The 19,213-nt window shown below is 38.1% G+C and overlaps 1 protein-coding gene across 1 annotated transcript in view; it reads right to left on the bottom strand.

Moving 5' to 3' along the window:
* The window catches only part of PTBP3 (polypyrimidine tract binding protein 3), a gene marked incomplete at both ends in the record, with an annotated part of 46,736 nt that overhangs the window by 20,713 nt on the left and 6,810 nt on the right, over positions 1 to 19,213 (bottom strand). The window contains 3 exons of the mRNA XM_080638324.1: positions 611 to 757; positions 1,617 to 1,786; positions 3,834 to 3,909. Of these exons, the coding sequence (XP_080494450.1) occupies positions 611 to 757; positions 1,617 to 1,786; positions 3,834 to 3,909 (393 nt within the window). The remainder of the gene's footprint in view (positions 1 to 610; positions 758 to 1,616; positions 1,787 to 3,833; positions 3,910 to 19,213) is intronic.

Below are 19,213 nucleotides of genomic sequence, written 5' to 3'. Positions count from 1 at the left end.
ATAACAAGAGACAGAAATAATATCTATTAGAATTTGACTACTGGTGTAGTGGAAAGTGTTCTGTTTATTTACTAAAGTTGTGGTTTAATACTGATAGGCAGCCAAGTGCCACACAGCTGCTTGGTCACTTCACCCCAGCAGTGTGGGGAGAGAATAGAAAAGGTAGAACTGAGAAAATTCATGGATTGACATAAAGACAATTCAATAGACAAAGCAAATCTGCATGCGCAAGCAAGGCAAAATAAGGAATTCCTTTACTACTTACCACTGTCAGGCAGGTGTTTAGACATTTCCTACAAAGTAGGATATCATGCGTAACATTTACTTGGTAAGAAAAACACCGTAACTCCAAACTTCCCAACTTCCTCCTCCTTCCCCCAGCTTTCATTGCTGAGCACAACGTCATATGGTATAGAATATTCCTTGGGTCAGCTGTGGGGGCTGATCCAACTTCTTGTGCATTCACTGGCAGGGCAGTGTAAGAAGCAGAAAAGGCCTTGATATTATGTAAGCATCACAAGCTACTATGAAGAAAATTAACTATCTTAGCCAAAAGCAGCATACAACTGATATGCAATTCTATCCTGGTAAAAGGAAATACTATACTTACAGCCTGATATGATGAACTTTTAATCTTAAGTTCTCTGTGCTTGGAATACTGAATATAAACAGGCTGACTGTGGAGATGAGGTAACGAAAAATTACAGTGGTTCACCAGAGCAGCAGCAGCTTCTTCAGAATCCATTTCCAATAATGCCTGCAACCAATACATAGCACTTTTCAGTGTTGTGTTGTTTACAGGAGAGAACGAAGCATCAAAGCACCATATTCCCAATTCTACTCTTACTAGAAAATGATCATGTGAATGTACAGTATTGATTTGTTCAGCATTAAAATGCATGTTTAAGGGGATATTTGATCTGTGGGTTTTCTCAAAACGTTGTAAGTACAGTAAGTCATTAAAGATAAGTATGACATATAGGAAGCAATGCAGCTAAAAATACCACACTGCTAATGAATTTATTAGATTCCTGAATGCAAGCACTACTACGTAAGTAGCAGATACACATATTGATTGAAAAAGTAGGAACAAGATGCTAAATATCAGTTTGTGCATATTAACCCCGCTCACTGCTGCAGATAATTTTTTTATTAGTGCCTATTATTTTAGCATTTCAGTGTTTATTCATAATGTGAACTACGCTATTGGATCTAAGAGGAAAAAAACAAAATAAAAAACCCTAAGCAATTTATTTCAGATTAAAAAGTTAACATGCATGTTAGTTATTTAATCAGGTGGGTTATTTCAAGACTTATGTCAACTTCAATAGTAACAGCATAGTTCTTTCTCATCTGTATATACTTACACAAGGTGGCTATAAGGTTTAGCAATATTACTAACAAGTTACTAGATTATTTAATCCAAAAATGTATTAAAAATTAATATAAGTATCAGTGCATTTTTTCACCTTTGAAAATTATTAGAATCTTGAGCTGTCAATGAAATGTCAAGATATTGTTGCAATCATTGCAGGCAAATGCAGTATCGAAAGGGTCATAACATGAACTACATCTCCAGCCTTGCTCTTATAATAGAAACATTAAAAATTACATACCTGACATTTTCGTTTTAGCCTCAAGAAGTTCGTTACTTTGCCAAAAGGAATGCCTAATGAAATGACTTCTGCTTCAGTAGCATCACTTGGAATTTGACGAATATGAAGGACACGTGAAGGAGAGCATAGTGATCTGTCTGCTTTAAATTTCTTCTTGTCATTCCCATTATCTAAAATATTTTAGGGAGGGGAATGGACAAGCAAACAAGGCAAACTTATTACACAATGTAAGTACCAAAACCTAAAAAAAGATTAACTGCTGTCTCAGCACTGACATTAGCTTACTTATAGCTCTCTGAATCCTAAGAAAGTTTCATGTATAAAACAAAGGACAGTTTAAGAAGACTCCTTTTATCTGTTCCAAACCTCACTACAACTGGAGCATGTGATAGGTTTGTTTTGCTTTGGTTTAGTTTTTGGTTGTTTGTTTTCTTGGGGGCTGAGGGGAGGTTTTTGGGTTTGGTTTTTGGTGGGTTTTTTCAAGTCTCACAGGTAGAGAGGATAGTAACTTCTTCCCAAATGCCCATGTAACATATTTACAAAATGCTAATTACACAGAAGAGGGTAAGGTAGTAATCAGGAGGTTTTGTGGATTTTTTTTAACTTATTACTAACTGATCTTCCTGCATGGTGTGGATTCAGCTGTTACCTCAATTTTTTATTTATTTATTTTTTTTAAATTAAAAAAAGCCTACTGTCCCAGATGACTGCAAATTTTAAAAAGTCTCTGGAAAGGATAGACAGCAGTAAGGCATGAAATCCATGCAGATTCTAAACTCTTCCACTTTAGCAAAATGCTTTTTTTCTTTCTTTTCTTTTCTTTTCTTTTCTTTTTTTTTTTTTTAATATATGCCTATTTGGATCCTCTAAGAGGTAGGTGACCATTGGTTACATTTCAAGGAGATGACTTGCAGTCCTTGAGAGCACTTTTAAGCAAAACACCACATTTAGAACAGGCATATAGTTCTCAATGCTATCACAATAGAGTAATAACTTAAAAGTAGTAAAAATGAAATTCATTAGCCAAGCTACAGATCCCAGTAAGATATTGTCCTACAGCAAGCTCCAGAGGCTTATGAGACTTGATGAAAAAAAATTCTAAACTGATTTAAAGACAGTCTATTTGACGGAAATTGTACTCAAGTCTAACTGCATACTACTTAAGTTAAAGGAAGAAACAGTATTGTTTGTCTTTTTTTCTTTTTTTCACTTATATGCCACAAACAGCTTCACTCCATCAAGAGAGACAGCCTTTACGCCTCATGTGCTACATTTAGCCTTCCAAGGAGAATCAGAAAAGATTAAGAAAAAATACCTGTTTAGGCTTAGTAAGTAATTTCATATTTTGCTGTAGGTTTTGAGTACAGTCTAAGGCTGAGAAACAGTTCACACAAGTAATTCTGTATAAGGACCTTTAGAGAGGACATTTTTACCAGTCTCAACCATGCCACACTCAGAAGCCAAGTTAAGTAATTCCCCCACCTGCCAAACAGAAAAGTCTGATACACACTGATATTTCCAGCATGAAATTCTAAATGGCATCATGTGCATTCTGAAATATATAAACATGTGGCATTCTTGTTGGGGCTGAGACTTTAAGACAAACAAAATCATATTAAAGTCATATCAGTACCAAGACAGAACGGGGTATAATACCATTAAAGCCCTACAACCCATACAATCCATTCTGTTTTATGAAATCTACTTTTCAGGTTCAAAAGGACAAGATATCCTTGACTTTACTATGTTGAGGACTGCTTGACCAAAGAAAGCAGGAAATTAAACCTATCAGGAATTTTGCCTTTAGTTTAAGATGAGAGGCTCTTGCAGAAGCAATACTTCCTGGGTTCTGACTCATTATCAGAGGCAATGAGATGGAGCTAAGTGGCAAGCTCAACATTTTCTCTTTACATCTTCACTCAGAGTTACAGGAGTTTTCAGATCAAGCAGTCAGCCAAAAAGGACAACTGACTTCAGAGCTCCCCAGTATTTTCATTAGGTTGGCTAGACTCCAATAGGTTGTTGGAGTCAGACTACAATTCAGGCTTGGTGAGGATGCTCATGGTGACCATAAAGAACACACACACACACACACACACACACACACACACACACACACACACACACTCTCCCCACTCCCCAAAAACATAAAATTAATTTACAGAGAAAAATACACACTGTTCATGAACTGTGATAAAAATCTTTTCTTTTGTATACCCGCAGCTTGAGTAGGAGTGCTCATGGTAGAAGTCCTGTTACTGACACCAGAAGAAAGAAGCTCGTCAGGTCCACGCTGAAAAATAAAATACAAGATTACTATTAAAAGTTGTTATAGAGAAAGAGCTTGATACAAAAGTGCAAAAACTCCTGTAATTTATTCTTCCCAAAAATGTCCTCTTTCTGTACCCATTATCAACCAATGCTGTGAACTCACTTTTCAGGAAAATGTGCCAATCACACAAATTTTCCTTCTCTCTCAAGAAGTTAGCATGTTCAGCTGTGTTACATTTCTTACTTCTCTTAATATTTACTATACTACAGTTTACATTTTAAAAGAATAGCAAACATTTACAAAAAGAAACAAGCTGGCTGCCAGCTTCGGGTCTACAATACAACATTGCTTTTCGACATAAGTAAACACACAACCACACAGATAAAGACAGCATTTGTGACTGGACACAGTGGACCTTGAGCAAAACTAATTAAAGACATATTTAAATATACTTATGTCACTGTTAAAACCTAATTCTTGTCCTAAGAACTTGATGGTGGATCATATCTTTTTTAAAAAATACTGAATATTTAAGTGTATGCTTTGGGAATGCTGACAATGTGAAGCTCTAACAGAAAATAGTTTGAGAACTACAAGTTCTTCGTTCAAAAATCAGTGCCTAGATGCCAGTTAAATCTATTTACTCTTTAAGACTGCTACTGTATGGCCAGTCAAGCATCTAAAAGTCCTTCAAAATACCAAAAAGAAACAAAATACCACAACACCTCTAAAAGGCAGTTAAGGTTCCTGAAACTTTCACCACACTCTTCTGTAAGAACACTTCCATTAAAAAACTGAGATTAAGGTCCCCTATAGGTGGGACCTTAGTCCTTCCACCTAGGGACTTTGGTGGAAGGAGAGGTTTCCATTACCCTTGCCCCAGTATTCCCACCAGCTCATGATTATGAGCTGTTTATCCTGTGTCAGTTCTGGTCTCTAAGAGATTTTATATGAGATGACTCAGTCCTCCAACCTGGCAGCACTCTATGCCGAGTTATGTCAGTTAATCAGCTAAAAGAGGGGTTGAAAAGTGCCAGAATCCGGTGTGAAGAAAGGGGTAGAGATACTTGAAGGAGACAGGACTAAGAAAGCATCATTTAGCAGCAGCAAGCCATCATTCTGGCTTGTATTGGCTGTGGAAGTACAGCTCATAGAGGGCTGGTTTATCAGCTGTCTGCGCTTAAGAGAGCAGTTTGGCTCTTTTCATTCATAACCATGAGTTCAGGCTGCTTCTCTAGTGTAGGGAAGGTCATTAACAACAGAAGGCTGTGACCAGTTTAGGGTGGTGAAAAACCTTTTCAGCCATATTTAGCTGCTCATAAAGGAGCACAAGTGTTAGTGTAGGATAGAGAAAAGCACGACAGTGTTCATTCCTCTCTGGCAGCAGCACAGACAGTATTTGTGGTTACTATTGTTAACCACAAAACTGCATCTTAACAATATGTTTAAATGCAACATTTAATTGTGACAAACACTCTGCAAAACCATTTCTTACATTAAAAAGAAAAAAAAATAAAAACAATATGTTTTAAAGAATTTCCAATTCTTATTCTTTTCAGTTGCCACCAGTTAAATCCATTTGCAATAAAAATATAGGCTAATATAAAGAGCAGCCTATTCAGCTGAGCAGAGTACACCATACATTATACATATCAAGAAATGTTTCTTTGGATGGTCACATTTTAAACTGATCTCTTTAAAGTTTGTCAATTAAATGGTTACTACAACAAAAAAAAAACACCAACCAAAACCACAACAGACTTAAGGGGGGGGGGGGGAATCCAATCTCTTCTGTTTTTAAAAGTTCTCTTAATTGATTCAACTCAGGATTCAAATAAGTATCTTAGTGCAGAAACCAGAATCTACTACTTTGGCAAGCTATGCAGTTACTGGTTTTGCAGAAGGAAGGAAAATGTGCGAGATATTTACAAATTAGTCTAAGTTGTCTAGGTATTAAGTCTACAAATGAGAAAAATGCATAAATTAGGAACTGTTAGAAACACATATGTCATGAAATTTATAATTTACAAAGAAAAAAATTGTTTTCAACTTAAATTTCACTGCCAGCATCAGTAATTTACAGCATCGATCACTTTGTAGGTTTGGAACATGAAAATACACCTGATAAATTTGATACTGATTTCTGGGCAAAATTCTTGGAGGATACCACAGAAAATACTAACTAACTGCAAGGATTTACAATAGAACACCTTGATGAGCAGATCTTCAAAACAAATTGCAAAGACCAGAACTTATTATCACAGGTAATACAGAAAGTCTATAAATCAACCATAATCTGAAAGACAATTTAGCTTTCTCAGATCACGTTCTAGCATATTCCAAAAGAAAATGTATGTAAACTTCTCAAGAAGTATTAATCTCTTCTAGGCCACCCCACCACGATAGTTTCATTCAGTAACAATACTGCTTGTGGGAATTATAAACAGTTGCTTGGAAAGCATAATTTGATTTTGGACATTTCTTTAAAAACAGGTAACATTTATAGTGCTCTGTAACGAGTTCAGTAAGGGGCCTCTACAAAGTGTAGCACTCAATGATAGGTTAATGAAATGAATAATTCTTCTGTATCTACCATGGTCAATTTCCCTGAATAAATAAGGCATATTACACAGTTTCAGACTACAGGAACAGATGCCTTTCCTGAAACTACTTAAGCTCTTCTATGATTTTAAATTTCTGATAGTAATACATGTTAGTGATTCTGCAATTCAAGTAAAAAAAATACTGCACTCATAGCAAAGAAGTGTAACAAATATCTGAAAGTCAACAGCTCTAGGTTTCTAAAGTCTTTTCAAGTCGTGTATAGTTTGGTACTCTAAAATACTTCTTCAGAACATGTCCACTTGTCAGAACTATGGCAGGTATCTATTCAGCATTATTTCTGGAAACAGAGACTCCTATAAACTGCCTTTTCATTTTAAAAAAGGCTGCAAGTAATTAAGACCATCTTTTTCACCCAACTTTTAACTGCAGTGTTTTCCTCCTCTCTTCCTTGATAGTCACAAATTCTTCAGTACAGTTTAATTAATTACAAATAAGTTTCCTTGGGACTATCCCATATTGAATCTGAAATATATTGTTTGTTTTCCTAGAATATAGCTAATCGCCTTTCTAGACTATTACTTCTAAGTCAACAGAAGAATATGATCATGGGGTTTTTTTTACTGTAACATAGCTAGAACAACAAAAAAGGGGGCCCAATTTTATGGGAAAATAATTATTTCAAAAGCACCTTTCTTCCTGCATATAAATCAAAGTTTTGTGTGTTTTTCTACAAGATTCTACATGGCAACAAACTAATTACTGTTCCAAAAAACAGCCTAAAATATGCTACATTGAGTATTTAGAAGAATTTAAAATCCAACAATTTCAAGAAGTGCATAAAAAGTCATTCTAGTAACTGTCCAGTCATCACATCTTAACTTTTGCAATGTAGATGATGGAATAGTAGAAATCATGGAATCACATCACCACTCTTTTATAAAACAGCTGGAAAAAATTATCAATAATAAAACTGATTACACACATTTGTGCTATTGTCTTTATAGTTATTCCTCTTTTTAGAAATATAAACTGCTTTTTAAGATTGATGCAGCAGTTTAAAATTTAAAAAACAAAAGAAGTTATTTTAAAAAACCACATAAATGCTAACTACATTAGAGACACATCTTAAAAATGCAAGGAGGCAAAGAAGAATCCAACTGTTCTTGCATATTTTCAGGTTATCCATAAAGGCAAGCACCCACAACAGCAACTTCCATATCCACAGCAGGCTGGCAAACCAGGTCACCATCTCCCCATTTTTAAATATTTGCCTTGCCACAATTTAACAGATGTTCTAGAAATAGAAAGTATAAACACTACATGAAAGTTCTGAAGTATAATTCTAGCGCAAAGCCAACTCTCTGTCTTTGGATGCAACATACGAGGCATAAAACTTCAGCAGACTCTGACTAAAAATCGATTAAGCAGTATCAAACTTAAAACAAGTACTCTAATTCTATACATAAGGAATAAGTAAAGAAATGTAGCTCTGACAATAAAATCCCTGAAGTCGTATTTTAAGCATTTTCAACATTTTGCATGCAGTCAGTTCCATTATTGCCACTTAATACTCATGTTTACCCCTCACTATAGTAGCAGAAACCAGAAATCCAGGTACTTGGTATTTGAAGAATTCAGGTTATATTTAACTGAACATTTTTTCTACTATTAACAGTACTCACCAACTACAATAGCAGAAAAAGTGAAAACATAAATTCCAAAAGGACCTCAGCCCCCTGCCCTAAATATGACCTAGGCATTTCCCTTCTGTACTTTCCACACATCGTAAGAATTTTATTGTTCCATTCTTCCTAAAATAAAAAGGTAACTAAACGTAAGTCAGGTATAAATACCATGGGTTTTCATTAGCAACATGATCAGGAAGAATGCAAGAGTCTTTTTGTCTGTATAACTAAGAAGTATTTAAAATGTAAAGTATTTGGTCACTTTATCAGCATTCCAATTCCTATATAAACTGAAAATACAAGAACATTTCTATCAGGTCAGTCTGAAAAAACAAACAAACAAACAAACAAACAAAAAAATCACAAAAAAGAATCTAATACTCTAACCAGTGATGCCCAGGAAAGACTTTAAGAAGAAAACAAGCATACAAGATTATTTTCTCAAAATATTCTCCCAGAACCACACAAACATACATGCACACAAACACAAGTTAACTGAAGTAGAAAAGGCCACATGATACATATCCAAAAGCAAGATCAAACATCAGAGATATGAATATACTAAACACTTCAGTAAGTGTGTTAATACAGTGTATCCCTGACAGTGACGAATTGCATCACATAATGAAAATCAACATCTAAGTAAAGGAAGAAGTAGAAATTACATTTGTCCCTAAAACACTTTTATCCTGTGCACAGGTGAATTGTTTTAATCAAACTTCCCTTTAGGGGAACACTAATACCAATAATCAAGTAACATATGCCTACAACAAAATTCACTGCAGAATTCACTGACTTCTAGACTGCCTTCCCAAATTTTATAGCAGTTAGCCTGCAGAATAAGGTTATATTAATGTACAAACTAAGCTCCAAGTAACAAACTTCCATGCTTCTGGGACATCCATTCCTTATGTGTTCCTTATTGGTTCTGACCTTGTGAAACACCTTGCAGGACCAGAGGATAAAGGGATAAACAAAAGGTCAGAAAATGTTTACAGACAGGATTTTGTCTACTTACAAAATAGAATCATATAATGGTTTGGGTTGGAAGAGACCTTTAAGATATCCAGTTCCAAGCCCCCTGCCACAAGGCAAGGCACCTTCCACTAGACCAGGCTGCTCAAAGCCCCACCCAACCTGGCCTTGAACACTTCCAGGATTGGTGCAGCCACAACTTCAATGGCCAACCTGTGCAGGACTAGAAATACAGTTTCTGCATGTCAAATAGCAATGTGGACACCACTGTCTTCATACTGACATGATTAATAAGATTGTGGCAATGGTTCCACCAATAATGTAAAAAGAAACTAATTTTAGATGTTCACTTAGATGTTGATTTTCATTGTGTGGTACAAGTCATCATTGTGAAGGAAACAAATATTCTCACCATCCTCACAGTGAAGAGTTTATTCCTTATATCTAATCTAAATCTCCCCTCTGTCTGTTTAAAGCCATTCCTCCTTGTCCTATCACTACATGCCCTTGTAAAAAGTTTTGGTTATATCCTCTGAGTCAGGGGCTGAGGGTTTGCCATTTAAAAATGGTCCTTCCCACAGTATTGTCATTATTTTCATAAGGGCAATGGCACACACAAAGGGCAATGGCAACCATCCAAACATCAGTACACAGGCATAACCTAAGCCACTTCCTCTGTAACATTACATCAGTGGACAGTCTTGTGGCTATGACTTCCAAGTACTGATCTGATCATCCTTCAGCTTCATGTATTTCTACCACCTACTGAACAGGACTCCAAAGAGCACATTTCGTCTTGAACCATCAATAACGTGACAAGAACCACCTCTGCAAAAGGCATAGAGCTTGTCATATTCCAGTTTTCTGAGCACGGGGTAGTACCCTGCATTATGATTGGATCATGATTTATGGGCCATTTTATCAGTTCTTGTATAAGGCCTGGATGTCCCTGTTTCGCCATCTGATCCCACTGAGTAAGCAAGGCTGTCCATCAGTGCAGGTTGAACTTAGTAGATGGTGGGTTGAAGGCATTTTTTCCTTTCAGTATCCAGTACCAGAAGCCAAAGGGCAAGCAGCAGTCATGAATTTATTCTCCATCACTGCAGATGCTGCCCAGACTCGCACATAGATGGTTCATTCTTCTTTTTCTGTTAGGATATAGTTTTCTTAGGTTGGCAGCAGCCTTGGCTTCAGAATCCAAGGAACACTTCTGTCTCTCTCTCTGCCACAGTGTGCTTTCTGCCATAAACTCCGCTGGTTTGACTGGTCTGGTAGTTGTGTATAGTACATTTCAGGCATTTGGACCCATTCTGACACATCTCAGCACAACAACATGTGCAATTTTTTGCTTTATCTGGTCAAAAGCATTTTGTTGCTCAGGCCCCACTCAACTGTGGTTTCTTCCCTGGTGACTTGGAACAGTCACAGTGAACTGACTTTATCTTGTATGTATATTCACCAAAATCCTACCATTCAAAAAAAAAAAACAAAACAACAAACTAATTTCCTTTTACATTATCGGTGGAACTTGCCACAATCTTATTAATCATGTCAGTATGAAGACAGTGGTGTCCACATTGCTATTTGACACACAGAAACTGTATTTCTAGTCCTGAAGTCCCTCCACCTCATTTCTCTTTGATTGCAAGTCTCACATTCAGTCAAATTTCAGCTATCCTTGTTATCCACCCATTGGGCAGTGTTTCCCTAAGCTATGATGCCATCAGCATACCCCATATGATCTGGGCCACTGTACTCCTGCAAACCATTTGGGTAAATCTGTGACAGATGCTGGAACTATGCTTCCATCCCCACGGTAGGTGGTTCCAGGTCTGTTGTGCTCCCCTCCAGGAAAGGCAAACTGCAATTTATACTCAGGGTGCACAGCATTTGATAAAAACACACTAACTGTGCCAATGGTCAAATACGAGGCAGCACTTTTTTTTTTCTTTGAGTTATACTGTAGTTCTAGCATAATGATATTGCAGCACTCAAGGGTGCTGCTGCCTTATTCAGATCTCTATACTCCATGGTTAAATCCAAATCCCTGTTGGGTGACTGCACTGGCCAGAGAGGGCTGCTAAAGGTGAAGAGGTGCAAGTAACTACTCATCGATATTCCACTTCTACAATAAGATAATTTATGGGATAGGCCAAGTATCTTACACAACACACCAACATACCTGTTAGGTTTATATTCTTGTCTGTGCACTGCAATGCAGCTGGCTCTGATGGAGTCCTGCTACCTACCCTACTCCTGCAATGACAGACAGCTAACACAGCAAAGTGGTGTTTTTGCTCACATCCACAGCTGCTATACCAAATGCCCACAAATGTCCATATGGGTTCTTAATATCTCCATTCCTTAAAATGGCAAAGCCCAAGATGAAAGGGACACCAGATCCCATCTACATTGTCGTGATTTAAGCCCAGCCGTAAATCAGAACCATGCAGTCTCTCTCACACTCCCCCCCTTTCCCCCCACCCTGTTCCTGGAGGGATGAGGAGGAGAATCGAAAGAATGTAACTCCCATGGGTTGAGATAAGAACAGTCCAGTAACTAAGGTATAACACAAATCACTACTGCTACCACCAAAAATACTAATGACAAGGGAAATAACAAGGGAAGAGAATACAACTGCTCACCACCTGCTGACCAATACCCAGCCCGACTGAGCAGTGATCTAGCCTTTCTGGGTAACTGCCCCTAGTTTTACATCCTGGGCATGACATGCTGCAGTATGTAATACCTCTTTGGCTAGTTTGGGTCAGGTGTCCTGTCTCTGCTTCCTCCCGACTTCCCCTCATCCCTGGCAGAGCATGAGACGTAGAAAATCCTTGGTCAGAGTAAACATGACTTAGCGACAACTAAAAACATCAGTGTTATCAGCACTGTTCCTAGGCCGAAAGTCAAAAACACAGCACTGCACCAGCTACTAAGAAGGAAAAAAATGACTGCTACTGCTGAACCAAGGATAGATAGAAAGGCCTTTAAGATCATTTAGTTCCAAACCCCCTGCCATAGGCAGGGACACCTCACACTAAACCATGCAACCCAAGACTCTGTCCAACCTGGCCTTGAACACCGCCAGGGATGCAGCATTCACAACTTCCCTGATCAATCCATTGCAGTGCCTCACCACCCCCACAGTAAAGAACTTCCTCCTTATATCCAATGTAAACTTCCCCAGTTTAAGTTTGAACCCGTTACCTCTTGTCCTGTCATTACAGTCCCTAATGAAGAGTCCCTGCCCAGCATCCTTATAGGCCCCCTTCAGATACTGGAAAGCTGCTATGAGGTCTCCATGCAGCCTTCTCTTCTCCAGGCGGAACAGCCCCAACTTTCTCAGCCTGTCTCCATATGGGAGGTGCTCCAGTCCCGTGATCACCCTCATGGTCCTCCTCTGGACTTGTTCCAACAGTTCCATGTCCTTTTTATGTTGAGGACATCAGAACTGCACACAATACTCCAAGTGAGGTCTCATGAGAGCAGAGTAGAGGGGCAAGATCACCTCCTTCGACCTGCTGGTCACACTCCTCTTGATGCAGCCCAGGATACAGTTGGCTTTCTGGGCTGCGAGCACACACTGCCTGCTCATGTTAAGTTTCTCATTGACCAACACCCCCAAGTCCTTCTCCGCAGGGCTGCTCTGAATCTCTTCTCTGCCCAACCTGTAGCTGTGCCTGGGATTGCTCCGACCCAGGTGCAGGACCTTGCACTTGGCACGGTTAAACTTAATCAGGTTGGCATCAGCCCACCTCACAAGTGTGTCGAGGTCCCTCTGGATGGCATCCCTTCCCTCCAGCGTATCAACTGAACCACGCAGCTTGGTGTCATTGGCAAACTTGCTGAGGGCGCACTCAATCCCACTGTCCATGTCACCGACAAAGATGTTGAACAAGACCGGTCCCAACACCGATCCCTGAGGGACACCACTCATTACTGGTCTCCAGCTGGACATTGAGCCATTCACCACAACTCTTTGTGTGCAGCCATCCAGCCAGTCCTTTATCCACTGAGTGGTCCGTCTGTCAAATTGATGTCTCTCCAATTTAGAGACAAGGATGTTGTGTGGGACAGTGTTGAACGTTTTGCACAAGTCCAGGTAGATGACATCTACTGCTCTACCCCTGTCCATCAGTTCCATAGCCCCATCACAGAAGGCCACCAAATTGGCCAGGCAGTATTTCCCCTTAGTGAAGCCATGCTGGCTGTCACCAACCACCTCCTTGTTTTTCACACGCCTTAGCATGCCTTCCAGGAGAATCTGCTCCAAGATTTTCCCAGGCACAGAGGTGAGACTGACTGGTCTGTAATTCCCCGCATCATCCATTTTCCCCTTCTTGAAAATGGGGGTTATATTTCCCTTTTTCCAGTCATTGGGAACTTCACCTGACTGCCATGATTTTTCAAATATGATGCACAGTGGCTTAGCAGCTTCATTTGCCAGCTCCTTCAGGACCCACGGATGGATTTCATCAGGTCTCATGGACTTGTGCACGTTCAGGTTCTTAAGATGGTCACAAACCAGATCCTCTCCTACAGTTGGCCTAGGGTCTTCATTCTCACAGTCCCTGCGTCTGCCTTCTAAGACTTGGGTGGTGTGGTCAGAGCATTTGCCAGTGAAGACTGAGGCAACGAAGTCATTAAGAACCTCAGCATTCTCCAAATCCAGGGTAGTATATCCCACAAGACAACCTCTTGGACTCTGGGCTGAGCTCAAACATGGAATGGAAGGCTACATACAGAAACCAAATTCTGCCCCTTCTACTGTCTGTGACAGTGCCTGTATGTACTGGTTCACTTGGTTATCCCAAGTTAATTCTTTCTCCCTTTCTCCTGGAAGTTACACTGCAGTTGACAGTACAAATTTAAGAATGAAGCTCAGTGCTTTTCACATCCAAGAGTCTACTTCAGCCTTTGCTTACAAGGGCTTCAAATATATATATGTAGACTTGTACCATATTGTTGAATTAAACTGAAAAGTTATTAAGCAACTTTTTCAATTATGAAAAGCATCATTCCCATTTTTTTGTAAAAAGGAAAATAACAGTCATTTAACTTTCAACTGAAAGCATTTATCTGCATTAAAAGTTAATTGTTTTCAGAGAACTGCATAACTACTCTATGAAGTAAAACAGATTCAGCCTGTTAGCTTGAGCTTAGATGAAGAGACCTCTACGCAGACTACCAACACAAGGAAATTTAGGTCTCTAATGCTCCTGGATGAAGATCCTCGACATTTTAAATAGAAATTTCCACTGCCAAGGTGTTCTAAAGCTGGAAGTACCTTACAGTACATACCTCTGCTTTATATTAGGACACAAACACACTGAATTCTCTACTCCTTAAGGTCTGAAAAATCGTGCAAGTGTTGGAGCAGGAAAACAACAATAGTAGGTTATTCCACATAACTGTTTTTCATTTGTTTTGTAAGGCAAAGTAATTTCTCTTTCCGTGATGAAGGCATGACAAAATCAGTCAGCACAACTCGCTAAGTACATCATTATTGTTGCCTTCCCTTCCTGATCCTGACAATATTAATGGAAACAGGTAAATATTAAAATTTCACTTTACTTTTTCCTGCCTTTAAGAAAATGACACACTTCTGCATTTCCCACAGCTATTCAAACTACTGTTTGTATATGAAGATTGTCTTAATGGTGTGAAATATAAATTAAACTAAGGACAGTTTAACTCTCATCAATTTGCTCCTAGTGCAGTAGGTAGAATTCAGCAGTGTTCTCCCGCTATTAGTGATCTGAAGGACAAGCAAAGAGAAACTGTTATCTGCACTTGTCATAGAACAGCATCACACAGTCCTAGGAACTGACTTATCCTTTTGCATCACTATCAGGTAATATATTTGGGATATAAGACAACATATGGGGAACCAGGCAACCTAAAACCAAATCAAAGGAAACTCAAAATTAGCAATGTTGAAGTAGCATTGTTGAAGTGATCCACAGATCAGTTTTCAATACAAGTTGTTCTCCTCTCTCTGAGCAGCTGCTTTTATATAATAAAACAAGTGCATTCCATGCATTTTAGCATTTCCCCTTTAAGAATAATTTATTAGCAAAAATTACTTCAGAAAATGAAGTAATATACACAAGACTACAGGAGGGACAGGCATATTACCAAAAACCTTTTCCCCACTTATTTATGCAACGCTTTGCACACTAATTTGGCTTTCAGTTAAACAGAATAGATTAACCGGAAAGTAATTAATCTGAAAGTCAGAATAATAATTTATGTGTTGCATGTCCCTCTTGTTTCCTTTCCCAGTGTACTAATACATCCTATTCAAAATAGCTACTAAAATAACACTAGTTTGAAAGTTAATTTCTCAAATTTATTGAGGGGTGTTCCCATTTAGAGATAGTAACACTTCTGTTTTTGCAGCAAAACAAGAAGGTTTCTGGCATGTACACTAGCAGAACTGCTAAACAAGCATCACCAATATCCAACCCTAACTATTCTATGATTCTATGAATATCAAAGATGTTTGTCTTTTCCTAAACATATTAGGGTCTCTGAATAAGCGTAGTTGAACATAAGGTCCAGCTATTGCTTCACTAACTGCACAAACATGAGCGAGCAAGAGAAGTGAAAATTACAAAATACTCCATTTCTGCATCAAAGACATTTACAGTCTAATGAGGACATGGTATAGAACTGCATTGGAGGTACCAGTCTAACAGTTTGCTGTTCAGTTAAACTGAACAATAACATGATACTTCACAGACTTTCATCATTAAATTTCTTTTATTACTAAAGAAAAAAAATCAGTAATGCTAAGTCTGCATCCAGATGTGCAGAAATCTTTATACTTCTAGCTGTCACAGTTGGGACTGACTACTTGAGTATTTAAAATAAGATACATCATTACCCAGTGTATCACATCTGCAGTTTGATGCAGAAAGTCCAAAAGAAACATCACGATCAGACTCCGCAGGTCAGAATATTGTAACATCATATACTTTGTATTTATGCTTGATACAGGGCAAGAACTTTCCAGTAGTATTTTGGTTTGTTTTGGGGGGTTTTGTTGGGTTGTTTTGGTTTTGTTTTTGTTTTTTTTTTTTTTACTGATCATTTAAATATTAACTTTACCAGCAATAAAGATTAACGTTTTTCCTAGTTAAACCCTTAAATACATGAGAAAGTTACTTCAATACATTCCTTTCAAATATATTCCTTTTTCAAAAAAATCAATAGGACACTATAAACAAGCTTTCCTATAAATTTCAACCTAATTCTTAATAAGCAATTGAATGTGTGAGCGTATCTGTAAATAAACACTATACAGAAGGAAGTCCCATACAGTGAGAAGATACCTTGCCTTAAAATCAAGGTTTTTCACTTGAAATCACAAATGTATCTGTATGATGTCATACTGTATATAGTTTTGCACCATTTTATGCTTTACAATGCACAGAAGATGCTTACATGACATAAACATCCAGTAAGTAACATCCTCTTTTGAATTTGGCCAGAAGAAAATTTATGTAGTCTTATAAAGTACAAGTACAAAGTATTTCTAAAGTACAAAAGTCTCATAACTGGACAATCTGGTTTATAATTTTTTATTATTAAAAGTTAAAAAATGAGAAAGAAATACAGCTAAGATAAACAGAACAAAACCATGAGGCTTATGACTATCAATACGGTTTCAGAAAACCAACCAAAAGAAAAAAATCCACCCCAAACCAGTAAAGGCTATAATAAAAGTAGCAATGAGTATATATGAAAAGGTACAAAGAGATTGCTAGCTTTAAACAAACTGCTAAGAGAACTTTAAAACAAAGTATAAAAAAAAGAAAAGAAAATGGAAGATGTTAGCAAATTATCACAAAGGTAAATAGGTTAAAGAAAGAAAAACTTCACTATAAAAGTAAAAATGTGATGAGCTATCAATTTTTTTCTTTTCTCTTGAAAATGAAATAATTTAACAATGCACAACACATTTAAAAAAGAAAACAACTGGCAGGATCACAATAGCAATCAACAAAAATTTCTGCAGAATTTCTATTTGAAACATAGTTTTACCGTTAATTTTAACCGCAGTTCCTTCTGAAAACATAAAGATGCATAAACATGATTCTGGTGTCAATCAGCAGCTCTAACTTGGATTATGAAAGATATCTACTTTTGTAACTTTGTAACTTTGATTTCCATTGTTCTGCAGAATTAAATATACATAACTTAGTTTAAGCAAATAATACCTGGGGAGAAAAATTCTTGCTTTCCATGCATCTAAAAGCCACCATGAATTCATAGGATGCTAACAAAGAGATTTGACTCTCAACTGATCATTCATTTTAAAAGCATGAAACTACTTTTTCTAACTTAAAAACTTTCGGAGCCTTAAAAATTGCCTAAAAAAAGTATTAAAAAAAAAAAAATCCTATTTTTAAATTAACCATGACACTCTAAAGACACGTTTTGGATTGCTTGTCTTTTGAGTATTAAATTTACAGCTTCACATTTAAAGCTTTTTCACAGCAACGAAAGCTAGAAATTTCTTACTGTTTAAAAGGAAGATTCATGTTCTCAAACAATTACATAACTCTAGCACTAAAAGCTCTAAGAATTGCACACTTGAAGTCAAGTGGCTAGAAAGTAATGGAAGTCTGCATGATCACATGCATCGCATATATTAAGTATGATTTGAATAAGCTTTTATCCGAACAGATGAAAGATACACATCAAGATCAACAACAGTGTATAATACTTCTGTTCACAAGCTCAATTTTCAATTACTACTTAATGTTTTCTAGGACAGTACAGGTGCATGCAGGAAAAATATGGTCACACTTACGGCACACAGTTCTTGTCCTTCCTCCCCACTTTCTTAGCAATGTTTCTTACTGGTTTCTCACTGCATGACACTCTTTCATGCAACAGTCTCTGTTGCTCAGCCCAATTCTGCTTCATCTCTTGGAACATTTAATAATAAACTAGTGCTGCAAGAATCATCCTTTAGATTAAATCTTCAGTATTAATACACTAATTATATAAATGAGGTCAAAGCCATAATCTCAGACTGTCTGGAGACTCAGGAGACAGCATGGCATTAAAATAACCCTGGTTTGTTTCCATTCTCCCGCATATCCAGAAAGCCTACATCTTTTGTTTAAAGTGTTTTGCCAAGTGCAAGGTCCTACACCTGGGTCGGAGCAATCCCAGGCACAGCTACAGGTTGGGCAGAGAAGAGATTCAGAGCAGCCCTGCGGAGAAGGACTTGGGGGTGTTGGTCAATGAGAAACTTAACATGAGCAGGCAGTGTGTGCTCGCAGCCCAGAAAGCCAACTGTATCCTGGGCTGCATCAAGAGGAGTGTGACCAGCAGGTCAAAGGAGGTGATCTTGCCCCTCTACTCTGCTCTTGTGAGACCTCACTTGGAGTATTGTGTGCAGTTCTGGTGTCCTCAGCATAAAAAGGACATAGAATTGTTGGAACAAGTCCAGAGGAGGACCATGAAGATGATCACGGGACTGGAGCACCTCCCATATGGAGACAGGCTGAGAAAGTTGGGGCTGTTCAGCCTGGAGAAGAGAAGGCTGCATGGAGACCTCATAGCAGCCTTCCAGTATCTGAAGGGAACCTATAAAGATGCTGGGGAGGGACTCTTCATTAGGGACTGTAATGACAGGACAAGAGGTAATGGGTTCAAACTTAAACAGGGGAAGTTTAGACTGGATATAAGGAGGAAGTTCTTTACTGTAAGGGTGGTGAGGCACTGCAATGGGTTGCCCAACGAAGTTGTGAGTTGTGAGTGCTCCATTCCCGGCAGTGTTCAAGGCCAGGCTGGACAAAGCCTTGGTTGACATGGTTTAGCGTGAGGTGTCCCTGCCCATGGCAGGGGGATTGGAACTAGATGATCCTAAGATCCTTTCCAACCCTAACTATTCTATGATTCTATAAACGAATGCTCCATTTTTTCAATATATACAGACAAGCTCTTCTCTCTTATTCCCTCTCCTAAGTATCACCAGTCACCCAAAATGAACAATAATACACCCTCTAGCAGTCTCCATTTCTTCCAATTCTCAGTAGAATACACAAGTTATCTGGCAAAATTATTATTTCCCCCAG

Source organism: Psittacula echo (genome assembly GCF_963264785.1).
Source record: "Psittacula echo genome assembly, chromosome: Z".
NCBI lineage: Eukaryota > Metazoa > Chordata > Aves > Psittaciformes > Psittacidae > Psittacula > Psittacula echo.
This window is presented reverse-complemented; position numbering and strand designations above follow the sequence as displayed.